The sequence below is a fragment of the Daphnia magna genome, linkage group LG5, assembly GCF_020631705.1.
Source record: "Daphnia magna isolate NIES linkage group LG5, ASM2063170v1.1, whole genome shotgun sequence".
NCBI lineage: Eukaryota > Metazoa > Arthropoda > Branchiopoda > Diplostraca > Daphniidae > Daphnia > Daphnia magna.
The window spans coordinates 11919891-11939705 of NC_059186.1; the positions used below are offsets into that span (position 1 = coordinate 11919891).

Genomic DNA, 19815 nt, shown 5'->3' on the forward strand with positions numbered 1-19815 from the left:
TTCTCAAAAAATCTTTAAAAAAAATAAAGAACGGGATATACATTCAAATGTGTGTGCAGCAGCTGATAGCCATCTGATTTCCAAAAGCGAATTTTTATTTTCGCCATATTTTTACTCCCTTTGTTGCCACGAAGGTATACAGTTGGTGAAGCAGCGCATTTTGTTGCTTCGGATGTATATACTAAATGTCCGTCACATTGGCCATTGTTCCTCCCTATTCTTATACGGCATCTATGATGTGTGTATGTGTGCGCGCAGTTGACGCGCTATAATCAACCGCCCACTTTACGGGGCTCTTTTCACTTGACATGTACAGCAGACAATCAAAATGCCCAGCCAAAGTTTTTGGCCATTTCCAAAGTTGGGGACTGCAAAAAATAAAAACAACTAGTGGTGAAATGACGATGTACAAGTACGGGCAAAAGGAAAGAAAAAGGGAAAGATCTATCCAAGAATTTTGTTGACCTACATGACGGTCCTTTTATCCATAACATGTGGCGTGAGTTTCCCACAGCAACAGAGATTATATTGCCCCGAAAACAGATTTCAGATGTAGATAAGGCGAGCTTCTATAGTCATTTATGAGTAATTTGCAGATGGCTTTGAGCTAGAATTTTTTTTTTTTTAAGAAATCGGCTATCTCTACCGCGTCGGCGCAAATTGAGCGGCCATTCAAAAGCGTTCCCCCCCACCACCCCGGGGCTTATTTACCTTATTATAATAAGCTTAATATTGTGCAACTGAGATTTCATTTCTTTATTAAAAGTATAGTCATTTAAAGAGAACAAAAATCTGGTAAGGGACGTTTTGGCCAGTGATGCGCAGTCCAGTTTTGGCGTTGACATCCTTGCTGGGTCCGCGTGACCCAGCGAGTAACTACGAGGCTTCCTCATTTTCAAAAGAAGTAGTGAAAAAGGAAAAGACGAGTGACCAAGAAGAAGAGGACCAAAAAGAATTTGGCGACAGAAAGAAATAAAATAAAACGCCTTATAGTTAGTGATAGTTCATCAATTCAGCAGAGGAAACCTTATCTGAAGAATGTACACACATGCTCACCAAGGAGCGGCGGCCTTGCTTGTCTTTCAAAATGTTGCCGATAAACTCGCGCTCGATAGGATTCTTGCCCAGTCATGCGAGCGTGTGCAGTCCGCCATGAAAGGCAAAAGATTCAAATTTATCGATACTTTTTTTTTTTTTCTCTTTCTTTTGGCAAATTTTTCAACTTGGAACTGGAGAGTCATCTCTCCCCTTGATTCAACTCTTTTTTTTTTAAAGAGATATTGCGCAATTACAATCTACAATATGTATTATTCCATTCCTTGCACTTAGGAGTAAATTAAAGCTTAAAAAAGAGGACGGGTGATTCAACATTTCCGTGTCATACACTTCTATGTTTCGTACAGGTCGACATTTGCTGTACCAACAAGATCAAACAAGAAAGGCAGCAAAGAAAAACAAACCCATTAGAAAAAGAAAAGGGTTTCTTTCTTCAATAAAAAACTTGAAAACGCGACTTTGAATAACAAAGATTCGCGTACTATTTGGTATGTTAAAAGGAGAGTATTTCGTTGGGTTTTGTTTGAAAAAAAAAAATACACTTTTGAACTCGATTAAAGAAAGAATGTTTGCATACTACCTCGCAATAAACTGCAAATCTTCTGTTCCCGTTGAGTTCTGATTGTTCTGTTAAATATATAGGTTGCAATGGTGGCGCACCGCTAAGGAAGTAAAGTTTGCCAATCAAAACGCAAATTGGCGGAATAAGTCATAGGAGGGACAGGCGGTTCAATCAACTTCCATTTGATTTTATTACTGCCCGTCTCGTCGGGTGAATCATCGAGCGAAGACTCTTCTGGAAGACACTGTTGGACGGCAGCCAAACTGCAGTAAGGGATCCGATGGACGATTCGGGATAGCTCTTGGGCGGATCGCGGTAATCCCCCCACCAGTTGTCGCGAACATGCATCCAGCGTTGAGGCATGTCCAATGAGAAGGACGTCTCCACCTGACAGATAAGATAAAGGCAAAATGTAATTTACTATTTAACGGATTTTGTTAAAAAAAAGGAAAAAAAAAAACAACAGAAAAACATGGTCGGTTGGTTTATCTATTTAATGTTACCGATATGCTCGGTGCAGCGAAGAGCGCATTGGGTGACGTAATGTGAACGCATATAGTACTGCTCGGCTGACTCACGCCGATCGGAAAGCTCGCTAAAGTCAATAAAGTACTGATGATTCTCACGCAGACGGAAACCGGCATCGAGCATCTCTGATGGAGTCATAAACTGAGGCATGGAATCTTGGTACCAAACCAACCATTCGAATAATCCCGGTTCCAAACAAATGGGTACAGAGTGCTCAATCTCGAGGCCTTTCAGAATATTTTGACAAGTCTGTAAGGAGCGAAGAGACGGCGAGCAGTAGACGTGCTGAATCCTGTTGGATCCGCCAACCGCACGCAAAGCTTGGCCTAAAAGTCCGGCTTGCGTTTCCCCCAATATGGTTAGTGGGCAATCCTTGTAGAACGATTCGGGTGATCCTTGTCGCTTGGGAACGCTCAACGGCATATTTAAATCCTTTCGAACGTACTTTCCTTGTTTCAAGAAAGGAAAATTAGTTCAACGCAACTTGTAAGGCGCATTGCATTTTACCCGTTTCATCGAAGCAGTAGGGTATCCATGTACCAAATGTGAAGTCGATCCTTTCGCCATGGCGCACTATAAACAATCGCCGAGGTCCTTGTTTGAAGGCTAGAGGTCGTTCCACCACTGGAGACAATCCAGCCATATCCAAATTGAAATTGGCATAGTTTTCTGTACATTTGGAAAGCTCCGTTGGCCGAACAGCAACTACTCTTGTGCTAGTTGGCTGATCCCTGTGCGAATTTGTGTCATTGTTGCAGCCCAATTCCGGTGACATTTGATTCAACAGTCTGAGGGCTTGATCACTCGATGCTGACACGCCGTCTATTTCGTCCAGTTCATCAGCGGATAGATTCAGTTCTACGCTCCTAAATAGGGAAAATTTTGTCAAGAAACAAATACTTCTATTAACTGTCATTCCCTACTTGTGTAGGGTCCAAGCGTCTGATTCGGCCGTTTTTTCAACGTAGTTTTTTGGTAAGAAACCCGAACAACCTGAGTGAAAGATTAGCATTGAATTCAAATCAAATAAAACGATAAACGACTTTTTCAGCAATACCAGTAAGCCAAGAGATGCCTTCTATCCATCCGTCTATGGAATTATTACATGCTTCCGGATCGACATAAACGAAATCACCTAGAAGCAGTTCCAACTCGTCAGTTTCTCGTGGAACGTGCGGGAAGATGACCTTGTACACCTTCTTCCCGGACAGGCGGATATCTCTGGAATATAGACGCAGTTGCCAGTGGGAAGCGTCGGTGTTGGGGTTTATGTTTCTTACTAGATATTCTAGCGTACTGTATTGACCAGAAGGAAAATTGTAAGCCAATGTCAAGTGCAAAGCTTGCGTGTGGGCCTCTGCTGCAATGTCTAAGCAAAGACAACGCTAAAGTTAATGAAACAATAGCGTACACAAGACACTTTATGACAGTCTACTTATTTGAGCTAATTCTCTGGCAAACCGGGACGCCACGACTTTAATGACTTCAGCGGAATCTTGATTGAGGAAGAAACCCATAAAATTTTGGGAAATATAAGTTTCTAGCCTCAATTCAGGAATGGGTTGATTTTCATGCTCAGCAATCCTTTCCAGAAGGCTCACAATACTGGGAACAGCACTATCAGGTACCTAATATTAAAATTAATCTTCAGCATGAAAACCTAAATCAATGAAATACTATTCTTTTTACCTTAAAGGGGGGAACTAGAGTGACATGGGGTAGGAACTCATGGGCGCCATTTCTACCACATTCTTCTGCCGATCTGGCCCAAAATTCCTGCAGCTGACTTTGCAGTAAACCAGACGGGCATAGGTAAAGAAGATATTCTCTTGGTTGTAGGTCATCTAAAGTTGGGTCATTTACGTGGGCCAGCAACCAATCCGATGCTAGTTGAACATTTCTATAGCCAGTTGCAGCAAGGGCTTTCTCACTGAAAATCCAGAATATTAGCAATGTTTTCGCAGTATTGCTGTTTATGACTTACGCTCTGTGCTTCGGAAAACCCATCTGCAGTAGAACCTTCAGAGGGGAGATCAACAATTTGGTCAGCTTTGTAGGAGTTGCATTCTTCCTGGGTGGTAGTTCAGCCATGTCTCTCACGACAAACACTTGCGGCTTGTATGGAAACGCATATGAATCACAAATAAGAATTTAAAGTCCACGGTACAACAATTTTCCTGATTATTCCTCCTAAATGAAGTCGAGTAGCGTTGACGATAACATGGCTCTGTAGACTATAATAAATAAAAGTGTAGGTCCATGATGCCAATAAACTGAATCATTACAGTAATTAGCTTTACAATGTTTCACGAACCGTAAAGAATTTTCTTGAGCTCTTGAAAAAGCATATGACATTATCTTTCCTTCATACTGTTATTTTTTTTCTAACTCTTCATTCGCGGTTGCCAAATTACCTCACTGCGCTTTAGGTTATATCTGGCAACACCAAATTGCTACTGCTCAATTGTAATGCAGTTGTCTACTTCAAGTAATTGGAAACAACCGGCTAGACGCGTCTCCCCTCCTCTTGGACGTAGGCCGCGTTTCTTTCCATTTGACAGTCAACCCATATTGTTTCTCTCATTTATATTTGTAATACATCAGGTAATAAATTGTTATGATGCACACATTTTTTTATAATAACTAAACCAATTCAATCAAACCTAAACCTCCCTGGCTGCATCTGCTCGTTCAATCGTCCTTGCCATCAAAGCACCTGCCATGTCGTCCCGCCATCAAGACTGGGACCCGCGTTGCAAGGTTTACGTTGGCAACTTAGGCTCCAATGCGGCCAGAGGTGAGATAGAAGAAGCCTTCAGCAAATATGGGACATTAAGGAATGTCTGGGTTGCAAGAAATCCTCCTGGCTTTGCCTTCGTAGAATTTGAGGACCCAAGAGACGCAGAGGATGCAGTTCGTGCTTTGGATGGAGTGTGAGTACATTGTTTTGCATCTTAAAGCAATGAAAAATATACAAATAATCAATCTCTAATGTTTTGGTGCCCATGTAGACGTTTGTGTGGTGCCAGAGTGAAGGTGGAAATGTCTACAGGCAAGAGAAGAAGTAATGGATTTGGTGGGGACCGTGGTGGACGTGGTGGAGATCGTAGAGGAGGTGGTGGACCTCCTGCAAGAAGAGGTGGCGGATATTCACCCAGACGGTCACGTTCACGTAGCCGTGATCGTTTCCGTGACAGGAAAGCCTCTCGATCAGTATCCCGCGACCGTGTTCGCAGGTAAGACTAGTACAAAGCTCGCGTGCTTCTGCTTGTTTCAAAAGTCAACACAAGTTTTTTTTCTGTTGTTCTCACAGGGATTCCCGTAGTCGTTCACGTTCCCCCAGCTACAGCAAGTATGCAGATTAATTGATTCCGGTCTATCATACACACACACACTTACCCGTTGTGCAGATAAATTTCAAAGAAGCTCCTCCACTTTTCTCGTTTTCTCCTTGTCGCTGTGAAACCGTCATCCACCTCCTCCCCTACTATAATTCCCCCTCCTATTTGGCATTCATTTTTTTTTTGTGTGTGACCAGGAGTGGCGTCAGCTGTAATCTGGGCTTTTCATAATTTTTTAAAAATTGCAAAACAAACGGACTTGTATCACATGGGCGCATTTTGTTGTGTGAAAGAGTTGCGGGCTTTAAAAAACGTGCTCATTCCACAAGCGCAATACACACTTGAGGATTTTTCCCTTCTACATTTTTTTTTTGTCACAACGCACTTTTCCATTCACATCTTTGTGTGAAAATATCAAACTGAATTCGTAAATTCTACATAAATGAAGTAACATTCACTTGAAACTGATCAGTATTACAATATCCATCAGGCTTATATCGAATGTACCTTAATCGAAAAAACTCCTGTAAAAAAACAAAACAAAATAAACCTATCTTACAACTTAATCTTGGTCTGTCCGCAAAAAAATCAATGTACAACTATTTGAATGAAATTGAAAATGTTTATTGTTTCGAGAAAGTTTTAGGGACTTGGGAGGAGAGGTTGACACACCGAAGCAATGTTTAAACGAAATAAAAAAAACGTGGTTCATACGTGTGTTTAAATGCTACCAAGTCGCGACACAAGCGCGGGAAAAAAAAAAGAAATATTATGAATAATGACGGATATTTAAGAGTCAACTTTTTACTTTTCTTCTTATCATATGATTCTTGTCTATTAGTGTCTCATGCTGCGCGATTCTCGGTCATCTCGAGACCGCAGTTCACGCTCCCGATCCATCCCCGGATCACCGCCTCGTCCTCCCCGCATACTTCCACCACCACCACCACCGTCCCTTTCTCGGTCCTTGTCACGATCTGATCCTCCGCCGCGACTACCTCCGCCATACTCTCTCCTAGTTTCATCATGAGACGAATATCGCTCTTCGTAATTTCGCGGGTTCCGCGTTTCACGGTAGTCTCGCTCATGACTACGAGAGCGATCGCGATCACGTTCTCTCTCCCTTGGACGCTCAACGTAGTCTCGTTCACGCTCGCGCTCACGATCCCTATCTCTGTCTCTCTCGCGGTCTCTATCTCGGTCTCGTTCACTGGGCCTCTCACGGTCCCGACTGCGTGAACGCCTTCTTCTCCTTTCGCGATCTCTTGACCTCGACCGATCTAAAAATAAATAAAATATTGCATTAATAACACCCTTTTAAAAGGTCTTCTTTAATTGCCCAATTGGTTGTTTACCTCTTCGTGAACCGTAGCTCTTTGCCTCAATACCGTGCAGCGTATCCTGCAACGAAGACACTAGGATCTTGCAACGTTCATCGTGCGCAACCTTTGACTGTTTGATCAGCGAAATGGCCGTTACCAGCGTTTCAATCGCACTGGCATAATCACCTGATTGGATAATGAAAACAGAAATGCTAATTTCTAGTATCAACAAGTGAAACAGGAAAAGAAATACCAGTGGAGGCATCAGCGACAGCTCGGGCGATGGCGGAAGAAGATACTGTTCGGTTGCGGGCCATCACCTCCTCAAATTCAGCTTCACTAACGCTTGGCGCATCATTGGTGTGCGGTGGCCTGGTATCGGTTATAAACGGAGGGGGTTGACCTATCGGTGGAGGAAAGCCCGGTGGAGGTGCCGCAACGGGTGGAGGGAAGAAGGCCGGATTGACATGAGGGGCTGGCTGTTGGACTATGTTAGCCCATTCCGGCCGACCATTACCAGGTGGCGGAATGCGATGAGGGTTCATATCCATTCCGGGCGGTGGTCCACGCATTCCCATTCCAGGTGGAGGACCTCTCGGTACCACCGTGGGTGACATGACAGGATGTGGAAGCAAGTGATGGGTCGGTGGTGGCACGGGAATGCCTGCAGGGGTTGGCGGACCACGCACCGACGGTGGCGGGGGTAAGGAGAGGCTTGTTAAGGGTGGTGGCCCAGACGATGAGGCTGACGGACCCATCATCATCCTTGGAGGAGGTCCGTTCATTGGCGGAGGACCTAACAATCCGACCGTTAACGATGGAACGCCAGACGGTGCCGAGCCGGTACTGCGTGGAGGACTTGATTGTCTTGATGGTCGGCTCTTTGATTGCGCTTCAAACTGAGGATGAACAAAAATAAAATAAAAAGTTACATCAAATCAAACGTTGTCGTGAATGGAGCAAAACGTAGGATGCGATTGTCCCGCAGTCAAGCCATCAGAAAAATGTCACACGAGCAACACTGTTAGGGTTGATAAAACTTGAATGGGTTTTAATGTTGCACACACTTTCCCACCTTTAAACTGTATTTCGGTTTCGACAGTTAACGGTTCTACTGGTGTGCAGTAACATTTCACACAAAAACACCAAAAGAATTCCAAATAAGGCTTTACCTGATTGAGTGCTTGTTTGGAAGTAAAGGTAACGATGGGCGTCTGTCCGTGAAGCTCCTTTTTGGGTAGTTTGTCCATGCATTGACGGGCGCTGATCTCGGAACCGACGGTGATGACGCAGAAGCCCTTCGACTGCCCGTTGGCTCGATTCTCATGAAATCGCACCTCCACCAGGTCTTGGACGCCAATCCCGCTGATAGCATTCTCCACGTCAGCATCTGTAGTCCACTGTATTGAGAGGGCAGCCAACACGCACAGCAAAGCGTTTCGATTTTTGTTGTTTGGTTTTTTGTTTGTTCAAAAACAAGAGAAAGAAAGATAATATAAAAACAAAGCATGAAAATCGTCTTCGGTCGATTACGTCCATACCATAATTGTATTGGTCAAATAAATGATATTGTGATCGGGCACCTTTACACAGCCGCGCAATTTGTAGTGAATGTATGTCAGTGCAGTTTCTTTCTTGTCATCATCAAAGATGTTCCTGCACATGCGGACGCCAGTAGTTGTACGTGGCTGCGATTGTCATATCAAACGATATCCCACCCCAAACTAACAATTCATTCGACTCAAATAGAGTTTGCAGTGATGACGATAGTGGGAGGGAAAAAAACATGGGGCGGTGAATGGCACATCAGTTACGCAAAACTGATTGACAAGAATTATTCTGGGGAATTTCTATGGATGACCGCGTCCTTAGAAAGCGTAATACAACACAGCTCAAAACCTTCAGTCAAAGGATTTGATAGGGGTTTTTGATAGGTTTTGTTGGGCTGCTTATGGTAGATCAAAAAATGATTGAAAAAAATAAATAAAAAAAAAATATTGCAGATACATAGCGTACAACATGCATGGCGTTCATGTCCCTGAAACGGTATGCCTTCTCACAGACACATAAATACATCAACATTCATGATGCCCTTCTTTCAATATCGAATGCCATCATACAGTATTATCACACATCACGGCCCCTCCATCATAACAACAGTGTGGCTAGGTTTGATATCACAGACTTAACAGGTTTGATTGATTTTGATTTAAAAATAACAGTCGGGAACTATCTGGGAGCCATTCGATATACAGCACAATTAGTTTTAAATAGATATATATATATATATGTGTAAATAGATATATATATATAACGACACTCTGAACAACTTGGTTTTATAAATGGAAAGGTTTGAATAATCGTACCCAGGTGAGATTGCCCACATAGAGCTGGACTCGTTTAGATTGTGATGAGCTGTTGCTGCTGTGAAGCTGAAGTGGTGTTCCAATCAATGAAGATGAACCATGCAGAGAGTTGGATGAGATATGAGAAGACAGGGTGCTGATCTTCTCCTTTCCGTTTAACTCCTGTTTGATGCTAGTTGAAGATGTCAAGACGTCATCATACAAGTCCACACCATCGCCGATTTGTTCGTCACCTTCCTGTTGGTAGAACAAGAAAAAAGTAAAAAATCTACTAGTTGTAACAATTCTGCATTGATAACGGTACACGGACATTCGGGGGTACCTAAACCCACGCCAAACACTGTGATCGAATAACATCAAAATCCAACATCACTTTCTGAGAATAGAATCTCGTGCAAGAAACACTAGCATACAAACTTTATTATAACGAGATATTGACACATTTAAATCATACTTACACCATGAAAATCGTCGCCAAGATCATCGGCGTACAAGTCAATGTCCGGCACGTCAGCCATTTTAGTTTTTTGTGAGCTGGTTTGCTAGCTCCACTGAGGCACTGACGCATTTGGACGCATTACACCCAGATACTAGAGATGAGCTTCTTCGGTTAAGTTTCCGAACACCAAGCGGCAAAACCATGTCTCTTGTTATTGCGACGGTGGCGACGCGTATCGTTGAGCAAATGGAATTACTCTGCCTTTTTTTAATTTTTATCCAGAAGATTCCTCAGTATATTCAATAGAAAAGAGTATTTTAATTTGACGTGTTTTTTAGTATTGAAGCTTCTATTGCATTCCATAATTTACATGAGTTTTATGCCAAACATCAAGCATACATTTTTAGTTTGGAAACCACCTACGCTGCACGCCATACACGTATACATAATTTACAAGGATAAGCCATACAAATAACAGGTAGAGATAAAAACAAATAAGGCTGATGCTCCTTTTGAAGGCTAAAAGATGGGTTCGCCAGCCCAAAGACTGAAATCAGGTCGGGGGATTGCTGGTCCGTCGCACCTTTTCTTACTATTTCTGGATAAAAGAACATCATCTTATGAATTTCTGATCTTTGTATCCGAGAAATTCTACATTATTCATACATTCCTCCCGCTGTCCGAAAAACTTGAGGTTGAATCATACGGATCGTACCGTCGTTATGGTCACAGATAATTCTGGCCAAACTGGCTTTACGAATTTCATCTATTTGTCCTGTAACAGCGTTTTTAAAAAAGGTTTTCAGAAAATCCTCGGTTATAATTGAATTCAATTGAATTTACTTTGATTGAAAGAGTGAAGCTGGTGGTTAATATCGTAAAAAAAACGATCAGCCTTTCTTAACCGTGCGAACTGGTCGCCAATGATACAAAGAAATGTTGGACCAACAAGACTGTCGTGAACTGGAGTTTCCAGTATCCCGCCCACAAACAGATCCACGTCATCCACCGAGCGATAAATATGCTTTAGTTTTGATATCATCTGGGGGGGAAAAAAAAGAGCAATCATTTAGATTATTGACGAGCAGAATTACTCAATTTTTTCCAACGTCGGGTGAAATCTGGGGTGAGAATCCACGGAAATGATCGGCTCTTTTCATTCCACAAATTTCTCGATAACTGTTGTAGCCAGGTAACCCGTGGTCCCTCCCTTTAATAATTCACGTTAAAATGTTAATGAAAATCAGTTTTATCCTGTTTTTTTCTGACCTCTTTGGATGTTAAGTGCCACCAAGTCCAATCCGAATGATTTTCCGCCGCTGTGCATGAAAAATCAATCGAAATCAGTTTGAAATGACATGGTTACTAACAAAATACGTACCGAAAAAGTTTATTTGTTACTTCTGGGGTGAAAGATGAATCAAAATTTTGCATAGGTTGTTCAAGCAGTCCACGCAAAGCTTCATCCATCCAAGCTGCCTCTTTTCCAAACGGAGAGGCAGTATCCAGCATACTGCTGAGTGAGAACGAACGATCTTCATTTACCTGTCCATTTTGACTAAACAATCTAAATTGTTTTTGTAGTGTATTAGAACGACAATTTCAAATAACGTATATATGACCCTTTAACTTACTTGACAAGACCTTGAATAAGTGAATGGCCCATCCGGTAGGCAGCAGTAGCAAATTCATTGTGAATCGAAGGATCGATAGTGGCATCGTATTTGTTAGCATCGTTGTAATATGACGGTTGGGATAAGGTCAGGTTGAACATGTCCATATAGCGTTTACCTATAGTACGTACAACGAAGGCAAGTTAAATACTCGTGATTCATTTCATAACCTAAATCATTCCAGCTGTTCACGGAGATGTCAGTAGGCTACCTAGAATGATTGGAAGAAATTCGTTGTAGATTATGAACTGATATTCGGCAATGACTATGCGGCGGGTTTCCTGGAAAACGATTTCGTCATTCCAGTCAGGATTGAAACGTGATAATTCAGCAGCAATGCGGTTGTGCTCCCGCAGCCACAGCGTGTGCATCACCGTAAGCTGTGGCTGTTCACTAACTCGTATATCCCCTGCATCACGAACGTCAAATTCATTGCTATTTCAGATAAAAATCAAACAATAACTACCTGCCATGTAGCAAGAACTGGTATTGCAGTCTTCCGGCTGAGTAATGTTCGATTTTGGATCCAATGGGACGATTTCCTGCCCGTTAATCCTAGCAGAACGCAGCCTTCCCTGACGAAATTCCCGTAGTTTTTCCAACGTTTCTGCATCGCTGCCATAGCTTTAAAAAATGAACAATAACTGTGTGTTTACAGTTGTGTGTTAAAACAACGATACGATATAAACGGTCGCCAATTCTTACATTTGAGATCCATCCAGCCAATGAGTCAGCTCATTCAACTGATTCGCCCGGAAAGCGTAACGAAATGTTATGTATGATTAAGGTACATTATAAAAGGTCATCCGACATACTTGTTCAGCGTAACCGAAATTGCAATCGGGCCGTAATCCTGGTGTCGTTCGAACGAAATTCATGCAACGCTGGTTAAACGGCCGGTAAAATGGATCATCGGCTGGAATGTCGATCGAGAAACACTGTGGATGGCGCAAACCATCCGGAAGCATTGCTTCGCCATCAGTCGTACAACATTCTATTCCGGATGAGTCGGCTAAACAGAAATCGAGTTTGTTTTTTATTTAAAGAAAAATTATAAGTGAAGTTTACTGGCAGATTTAGCTTACACAAGACAAACGTTGGAGTAAAAGTTAAATCATGGTCGACAAATTGCCCTGTTTGTAATGAAATTCTAGTTATTATAATTGAAACGAATAATTTAATAATCTACTGAATTTCACTCTTTACCGAAAACCATTCCCAGCAATGACAAGTCGACCCGCGGAGCATCGTGATGGGAAACTATTGAGAGACTAACTAAGCGAGCGCTTGGCAAGTTGCTTCCGTCCGTGGCTACTCTCGGTGCAAAAACACCTGTTTAAAATTCATTTTGGTACTTCTAAAAAACAGGAAATGTGTTGTTTGTTTTTTAAAGATTACCGTCACTATAGGCAGGAGGTAAAATGCGTTGAAAGGTCGATCGAGTCATGCCCCAAGACGTTTGTTCCAAATTGTTGCAAGAACCATCGATTGTTCTGTATTTCACGATGCCAGTTCCAAAGTGTTCCATGCACGGAGGTCTAGATCGGCAGGCTGGAAAGGTGATTGTCTGGCGAATCGAGTGAATAGTCAGCCCTAATCCAGTCTCTTCAGGTGTGAGATTAAATCTGTATTGCAAACAGGGAGATCTCAGAAAAATATTAAGAAACCAATTGGAGTTCGTTGCGCACCTTTTTTGAAGTCGTAGAGTGGCTTCGATGACAAGGAGAGCCTCCCGAGCCAACTGTTGAGCACCGATGGACGGTTGGACTATTTTTAGGTGACTGAATGAAGGTGTGTTGGGTTGGATACGGATTTCGTTTTCCAGAAGAACTTCCTCAAAGTGAATGATGTCGTTCATTCGATCAGATGCTTGACTGACCTCCTTGTCCAATTGCTCGTTTGTTATGAAGCGAATATCAAATCCTGTTCGATTTCCTAGCAGTGCCACCTCTTTGCAACATTAGAAATCGTTCGTTAAAATTAAAAAATTTTTGCTGTAAATGTTGTCAATACCCTGCGAAAATGGCCGGAATAAGCTGCGACCGATGGTTTCTTCAGAATCAAAGTGTATCTGTCGATTGTTTCGATGGCTGTTTGATTGAATGCTGTCGATTAATGAAATTAAAAACAGCGGGATGCAACTCAAAAATGGACGTCGTTTAACCATTTCGGCAGAAAAGACTCAACCGTCTGTGCTGATTGAAAGTAAAATTAAGACTGGAAGAGAGTCTGGTAGCCGGAACCTAATTCATAGCCAACACACATTGCTGACCGTCAGGCCAGTCACGAAGGGCGCAGAATTTTCAAACAAATCCGTCCAGTCACTGTAAAATCTTTGTCCAGCATACGCTTTAGTATATGCCCTTGATGTTGAAATCACAAATCATTGCGTAGCAACGTATAGAGTCGTCGCCGGATGAGCTGCTTGACATTGGCAAAAGTACAAAAATTAAACAACCGTAAAACGGGTATTTCCAAATTCATGACCTTCAAAAATACTCACGTTGTTCACTTTCTATATGCGTCAGCGATGAACGAGAAACGCTGAGTGTATTCAATGACTTGAATCCTTTCATTTTTCCCTTTTTTTTTTTCATGTTGTTTTTCAAGTTACATCTTTGTTCCGAAAAAGGTGGGTCCGTTAAATGCCAATAGCCGGAGCACAAAAGATTGTTTGGGACTTAAAAAGAGAGGCTGATAAAAGAATGAATATGTGCAGAGATTCCGGAGCTACCGAGTTATACGTTATTTGATGAGCATTGTTTTCATTGCGTTCTCTCTTTCACCAATGAAATTGCCCGTTTTCAAGGTTCCTACCCAAGTTGTATCACGTGATTTTTCAAATCGCACGTATTCGCACTGCAATTTTTCGTGCATCCGTGTTGGAAAAAAAGAAAACGAAACGAGCCATTTTCGATAAACTTTTCTATTGTCATCGTTACGCATCATCAAAATTGCTCAACGAAACGTATAGACAAGACAAAGATTGGTACTTGATCAGTTAGGGCCGGCTGATTGCCAACAGTTCGACATCGAAGATGATTGTGGCATCTTGATGGAATACAAAAGAAGGGTTACGACTTTATTTTAAATGCCTGAAAACAAACCGTGCATCACTTACTAGGTGGAATGACTCCGTCACTTGTTCCTTGCTCGCCGTAGGCCAACGATGGTGGAATAGTCAACTTGCGACGCTCGGTCACACACATATCCAACAAACCCTGCGACACGGTAAACAAAACGTGAAGACTGCGATAGGCACCAAAACCAACGATAAAAAGTTTGATCTCTTACTAAATCCCAACCCTTGATTACTTCCCCAGCTCCTAGCGTGAAACTAAAAGGTTCGCCACCGATGCTGCAAGCCGCAAGGAAAAGATAAAAGTTAAGGATCAATCAGTTTGGCTGATGTCATTTGCTAGTTATTTCACCTGGAATCGAAAACGGTGCCATCCTCCAGTGTTCCGGTGTAGTCGGTTGTTAGGATGTCTCCATTCTGCGATTTAACGGGGCAATCAGTTGGTAAATAAAGAACTTCGATAATTAATTGCTGCTCTTGGGCGTAGAATGTGACCAACAAGAATAGCAAAACAAAGGGCAATTTGAAATAGCTTTTCATTCTCAGACGCAAGTTAAGAACGCATGAAAAGTAGCAAACGTCAACTGAAAACCCTGCCCAGCTAGGAAATGAGACTCGGCTTGCGTTGTTTGTTGATGCTTGGATTATAGTTAGATAAAAAAAAAAGATGAGATAAATGGTTAAATGTGATTATGTACTGTTTTCTAACATTTTATTCGATGCTATGAATATTATAGCAATAAAGGGCCATATAATACTTTAGCTATCTCAGATAGAGATCAGACCTTGCAGGATTTAGTGACATACAGCTTAAAACTTATCTTCTAGAAAGCAATAACTGCTGGGCAAAGAGAACGCTAAAGTCCCCGTGTGACAATGCACGAAGGATACACCATATTCCCTTAATTCTTGTTGAAAAAAAGCAGATGGGAAAGTGTAGACCAAACAGAAATATGGGACATTGACTTTATTGCTTTCGTTTTTTAAAAATACAAGATAAAATTAGGGGGAAAAATATCACTAGTCGGAAGAAAATGAAATAGAGCTAATGCACTTATGTACAGGAATGTTACTGAATTAGTCCAATATTCTGAGCACCTTGATAGAAGCGGACATTCCTTGAAAAGAGACTAAAGAAGCATTGGAATTACCGGGCAGACGGGCTCGAAGCCCGACGGCTCGTGTGCGATCGAAGACAACCTGGACGCCGGGAATCAAGGGCACAATCGATGGCGCCGAGTAACTAGTCACACTCATCTCGTTACTGTTAATGAGCCCAACAGCTGTCTGGCGCCATTGAGCCGGCAAAGCAAGTGACAGAATATCGTCAGACGGCACAGCTTTATTGAACTGTTCTTGACCGAATATTTCCTTCTTCCAAGTTGGATAAATTGCTTTACCTTGAAGAACAAACAAATTCAAAAAAATTGCACACATATCAATAGAAGAAAACAATTTACCTGCAGTGAAATCGAAAGAATCATCGATGGTGAAAAAAGAAAAATCGACATTGTCGTACGAAGCTGCTGCCCCTGCGCCAACAGGGACGTTAGAAACATCGACATAAAATGCACCACTTGTTGCACCCATCTCAGTCAGTACCTTGCAGCGAAACATAGTCATTAACAGTTAAATATTATGGGTTTTTTTAAATTCGAGTTATCATTACCTTGCCGACAGGCTGCAATAGAGGATTGCTGACGATGACCGCCGTGTTCTCATCGATGCCCAAACCTCGCGATACGTTGCTGTCCAACAGTGTGCGAATAAGCCGTACTTCACGACCTTTCTCACTCAGTTGACTGTCGAAAACATAATCAGTGTCGATGAGAGCCAGGCCTCCAGCCTTTCTGAACGAGAATGGAACGCGGGGCGAAGAGATGAAGAGCGTTCCAGTTAAAAGGGCAGCAACTGAATCGCCACCGAGGATCACAGCAGATTTGCTCTAAAGATACCAATTAAGATGTTTTCTCTACTTTGCACTTATGGATTGGCTTACCATCACGGCTGCATTGCCAGCCACCATGCCTCCGTTGTTGAGAACTTTCCTGATGGCCGTCAACACCAGAGAATCCATCCCAGACGGACGGAGCGTGTCGATAAGATTCTGTCGCTTGTAACTGGCACTTTCGTAGCAGACGACGTCGTTGGGTGGTCGAACAGGTGTATCATTAGGACGCACTAATGAAGTGAACCTGTCCCAGAAATTGGCAGCTTTGTCTTCGGAATCTTCCACGATGAAGATGCCCGTCTGTTTCTGGACCAGGTTCGCCTACATCCATCGATTATTGAATTAGACAGGTCTTTTGAATCTAAACTAGAAAATCAACTTACCACTAGGATGTTGTTAGCCAGAGACTCGTTCACTGCAATCTCGATAGCATTGGCCCCGTAGAGGCGTACGAAGTTGTTAATCACTCTATCACCTTCAGTTGTGTTTGAATTAGAAGCTGAAATAACTCCGATTCTAGCCACACCAGGCCCACCCTTGATTCAATTAAATAGTCGTTCAAGAAAGGCAATTAAGATAGGACGAAGTAAAAAAGGATATTGTGTGTACTCACAGCCAGCTCGACCATCATGTTCCAAACGGGCAGGTTGTTATTACGAAGGTTACCTCCGATTAGGACTAGATTCTGTCCAACTGCCAGCGACACACACGTCAAGAACATCAGGTTTGCGTAAATCATTATGACAACGGATATGTTCCAGTTACTTAATGTTTGAACGCTCTGTGTCTCGACAGACTGCCAAAGCACAACTAGCCGTGAACGTAACGTTAACGTCTACACGTGAAGTTGGAGGGGCGTTTCCTATTACGACGGAGAAAGTGATCGGTTTTTAATGACCTGCGGGTTCACAAAGTTTATTGCATTTCTAAGGTTAGGAGACCAAAAGCACAGGGTAAGGGACAGATATCTTATTATGGCCTGAAGCAGGTAGCCATTATGGTTTTCATTTGTTTCATTTCCACGTGTTTCTTCTAGGAGGAAGAGAGACGTTTTCCTCTATCCGAGTGAGCGCCGGAGAAGAACGTTACGCAAGAATTTGATGGCGCTAGCAGAGACTATTGTAATTTACATAACTTTATTTAAATTGAAATTTGTAAACGTAAAAGTTATTTTGCTATCCATCCCTTTCTCTCGTGTGTAGTGGTAGCGTATGCTGGAATGCGTAAGGATGACAGGACTATTATTGCATTTTCACGAGCTCTAGATTGAAAAATAACAAGGCCCGAGCGAAAACACGATGCAGATGGATCTATTCTTTTGATCTGGATCAGCACCATACGCTGTTGAGTATATTTTCTCTGGGCTTTCCCAAGTTCGAGCATCCCAAGTATCACACCTGGACCTCCAGCACTTTCAATCTCACGATCCTCGCAGGTATTGAAAATGTTTAACAAAAGCTATTTCATTCCACTTATGTTATAACTTGGACAGAAATAGGATTTGTAGATGCGGAAATGGTCTCTTAACTGATTCTTTCGACATCAGTCATTGTCTTTTCACCTGCTCTTCAGGATGAGCAATGTCAGCTAGAATCGAAATTCATCAACATACTCGACCGAAATAACATCAAAGACGTTAACGAGATCGTTCAGGTACAGGTACACTTTTAATAATTCTACACATTTATTTTTAGAATAACTTTAATTCTTATTGTGTTCCAAAAGCATATTCCTTCCATGGCGTTTGGCTTCGTCGTCTTGGTTAGACATGTCCTGGATTCACGGCGTGCGTTTGTTTTGCTTATTTTATTTGTTTATTTTTGGAGTCTTTCCATGCCATGTCGTCCGCAACAATTGCTGGTGTTTGCGTGGATGAATCAATTCAGTAGGATTTGATTTTATTCGATTTGTCAACAGATCGCTTTGGCGAATGCGTCCGCGAATGTTGGAAAGAGAAATGCCAATTCTCGGCCAGCTATGCGGATTTGCATTTTGCATCGAATTCTCTGTTCAGCAACTGGTCCATCTCATCTAACCAAAGGTTAGTCAACAGATAATTTTCCAACTCCATCGCCAGTGAGTTGTATCCTTGTGCGTTTCTATAGCAACCATTTGGCGGAGCTTTTTATTTTTATTTCTAGGTCGCGGTGTCTTTTTTCAGGGACACGGTGGAATCCATTTAGTTTCACAGACGCTAATTCAGTGAGCTGTTGGTACAGCTGCAAAAAATTCCAATCAGGTGTAAGAATTGTAATTAAAAGTCCACTTGTGCGTACACATGTTTAGCTAATTCAAACACGTAGCATATTAAACGTAATTTTAATTGCATATTTTCACAGGTGTTTGTTAGAAGGACACTCGTAATGCAAATATAACGAAACAAGTGCGTATTAGTTACGAAAGCCAACCGCACGAGCAAAACCAAACAGAACATGATTCCAATAATTCGGTCCAATCGTCAGAGTTTGATCTACTTAGCATATAAATGAGCGGCTGTGCAGTTTAGAAGAACTAATCGCCCCAGTACGATCGACTACTATAGTCCTGATTACGAAAATTTCTCAAAAGAATGCATCTCTACTGGCTCCTTTGCACCATTTTTTGCATCTTTGCTCTTGAATGCCACGGTCAACGTAAGTACTTAGTCATGTCCAGCTACGTTTGAATTTTATTTTAAAAATTAAACAATCACAAAGAATTATGTTTCACCATCTCCTGTTTATTTTGCTTTCTCTGCAAAAAGAATTCTACGCCAGAGAGGAGCCGGTGGAGCCTTGCGGAGGCAAAGGGAGTAACCAGGTGGACGTCCGTGGCAGCCGCAATCAGCGTAGAGCAGCTGAAATCATTATAGCATCTTTTAAAAGAGATTCTTTTGCGTGTTCGGAGAGACCAGGAACACTCATTACCCAGGACAGCGTTCGCATCGACCTACAAGACGCAGTTGGAGGGTTTGAAAGAAATGGCAAACGTTGGCGTAATTTACAACTGCAGCAAAATGGACCTAGACGCCCTGGTTATCCATCCACCGTCGCTACGGTTTTGATAGAGTGCAATAAAACATTTCCTATCCGCCTAGTACGTAAAGCTTTTGTGGACAGCATGACCAAATGTGCTATGATTTGGTTGAGTCAGTGAAAACCAAAAAATCCCTTCACTGTATCGCTATTAACGATTGATTAAGCGTAAACGAATTTGATGGATACAAGAAAATGAATCTAAATTTATCTTTAAAAAACGGATGTGGTAAGTTTCGTTGTTTATTTGGTTAAGTCAAGAATAAAATAAACAAGTTATTTTGGGAAAAATTTTGGTAAAAAGACTTGAGACTAAAATGAGCTGTAAAGTACGTAAAGTCCACCTAAATTTTAACCCTCCCTAATCGTACACTTGGGTTAATTGTTTTCCTTAAAAAAAACTGCGTTAAACCGATAACACTTGTATGAAAAATGGTAAATAAACTTTGACCCGATAAAATCCCCGCGCACTTGATGTTCTAAA

At 42.0% G+C, this 19815-nt stretch overlaps 7 protein-coding genes and 1 long non-coding RNA gene across 11 annotated transcripts; 3 read left to right on the forward strand and 5 right to left on the reverse strand.

Annotated features, from left to right (window-relative positions):
• Window positions 1-1288: 1288 nt before the first annotated feature.
• On the reverse strand, window positions 1289-4593 carry LOC116922556 (protein UBASH3A homolog). Its single transcript, XM_032928925.2, has 9 exons — window positions 4461-4593; window positions 4131-4380; window positions 3836-4076; window positions 3582-3774; window positions 3204-3515; window positions 3070-3139; window positions 2654-3012; window positions 2122-2595; window positions 1289-2005 (listed from the first exon to the last, which is right to left on the reverse strand). Exons 2-9 carry the CDS (start codon window positions 4235-4237, stop codon window positions 1719-1721), a joined length of 2043 nt encoding a protein of 680 aa, XP_032784816.2. The 5' UTR covers window positions 4238-4380; window positions 4461-4593; the 3' UTR covers window positions 1289-1718.
• Window positions 4594-4600: 7 nt separating this feature from the next.
• Window positions 4601-5848, forward strand: LOC116922558 (RNA-binding protein 1). The gene is made up of 4 exons (XM_032928930.2): window positions 4601-4750; window positions 4860-5079; window positions 5158-5382; window positions 5460-5848. Exons 2-4 carry the CDS (start codon window positions 4868-4870, stop codon window positions 5509-5511), a joined length of 489 nt encoding a protein of 162 aa, XP_032784821.1. The 5' UTR covers window positions 4601-4750; window positions 4860-4867; the 3' UTR covers window positions 5512-5848.
• Window positions 5849-6095: 247 nt separating this feature from the next.
• On the reverse strand, window positions 6096-9790 carry LOC116922557 (cleavage and polyadenylation specificity factor subunit 6). 3 transcript variants are annotated; one of them, XM_032928926.2, is made up of 6 exons: window positions 9634-9790; window positions 9176-9412; window positions 7982-8209; window positions 7063-7708; window positions 6843-6995; window positions 6096-6767 (listed from the first exon to the last, which is right to left on the reverse strand). In XM_032928926.2, the coding sequence occupies exons 1-6, from the start codon at window positions 9691-9693 to the stop codon at window positions 6325-6327; spliced, it is 1767 nt and encodes a 588-aa protein (XP_032784817.2). In that variant the 5' UTR covers window positions 9694-9790; the 3' UTR covers window positions 6096-6324. The 3 variants fall into 3 exon arrangements, with proteins under 3 accessions (XP_032784817.2, XP_032784820.2, XP_032784819.2); XM_032928929.2 differs by lacking the exon at window positions 9634-9790 and having other exon boundaries at window positions 8393-9319; XM_032928928.2 differs by lacking the exon at window positions 9634-9790 and having other exon boundaries at window positions 8351-9319.
• Window positions 9791-9942: 152 nt separating this feature from the next.
• Window positions 9943-13608, reverse strand: LOC116923214 (chorion peroxidase). 2 transcript variants are annotated; one of them, XM_032929682.2, is made up of 16 exons: window positions 13301-13608; window positions 12976-13237; window positions 12686-12912; window positions 12494-12619; window positions 12373-12420; window positions 12103-12299; window positions 11993-12030; window positions 11754-11911; window positions 11499-11696; window positions 11249-11405; window positions 10996-11181; window positions 10884-10933; window positions 10724-10824; window positions 10458-10656; window positions 10281-10389; window positions 9943-10212 (listed from the first exon to the last, which is right to left on the reverse strand). In XM_032929682.2, exons 1-16 carry the CDS (start codon window positions 13452-13454, stop codon window positions 10134-10136), a joined length of 2289 nt encoding a protein of 762 aa, XP_032785573.2. In that variant the 5' UTR covers window positions 13455-13608; the 3' UTR covers window positions 9943-10133. The 2 variants fall into 2 exon arrangements, with proteins under 2 accessions (XP_032785573.2, XP_045030134.1); XM_045174199.1 differs by lacking the exon at window positions 13301-13608 and having other exon boundaries at window positions 12686-12914; window positions 12977-13102.
• Window positions 13609-14197: 589 nt separating this feature from the next.
• On the reverse strand, window positions 14198-14994 carry LOC123466515 (FK506-binding protein 2-like). The gene is made up of 4 exons (XM_045174202.1): window positions 14719-14994; window positions 14582-14645; window positions 14409-14508; window positions 14198-14338 (listed from the first exon to the last, which is right to left on the reverse strand). Exons 1-4 carry the CDS (start codon window positions 14904-14906, stop codon window positions 14289-14291), a joined length of 402 nt encoding a protein of 133 aa, XP_045030137.1. The 5' UTR covers window positions 14907-14994; the 3' UTR covers window positions 14198-14288.
• Window positions 14995-15318: 324 nt separating this feature from the next.
• On the reverse strand, window positions 15319-17142 carry LOC116923215 (cyanophycinase). The gene is made up of 6 exons (XM_032929683.2): window positions 16931-17142; window positions 16701-16853; window positions 16366-16638; window positions 16036-16311; window positions 15827-15968; window positions 15319-15766 (listed from the first exon to the last, which is right to left on the reverse strand). The coding sequence occupies exons 1-6, from the start codon at window positions 17054-17056 to the stop codon at window positions 15444-15446; spliced, it is 1293 nt and encodes a 430-aa protein (XP_032785574.2). The 5' UTR covers window positions 17057-17142; the 3' UTR covers window positions 15319-15443.
• Window positions 17143-17346: 204 nt separating this feature from the next.
• On the forward strand, window positions 17347-17955 carry LOC123472537. The gene is made up of 3 exons (XR_006646993.1): window positions 17347-17438; window positions 17520-17752; window positions 17810-17955. It is a non-coding gene; the product is annotated as an uncharacterized LOC123472537 (long non-coding RNA).
• A 786-nt stretch (window positions 17956-18741) lies between these two features.
• LOC116923219 lies at window positions 18742-19791 on the forward strand. Its single transcript, XM_032929690.2, has 2 exons — window positions 18742-18950; window positions 19061-19791. The coding sequence occupies exons 1-2, from the start codon at window positions 18887-18889 to the stop codon at window positions 19450-19452; spliced, it is 456 nt and encodes a 151-aa protein (XP_032785581.2). The 5' UTR covers window positions 18742-18886; the 3' UTR covers window positions 19453-19791.
• Window positions 19792-19815: the final 24 nt, after the last annotated feature.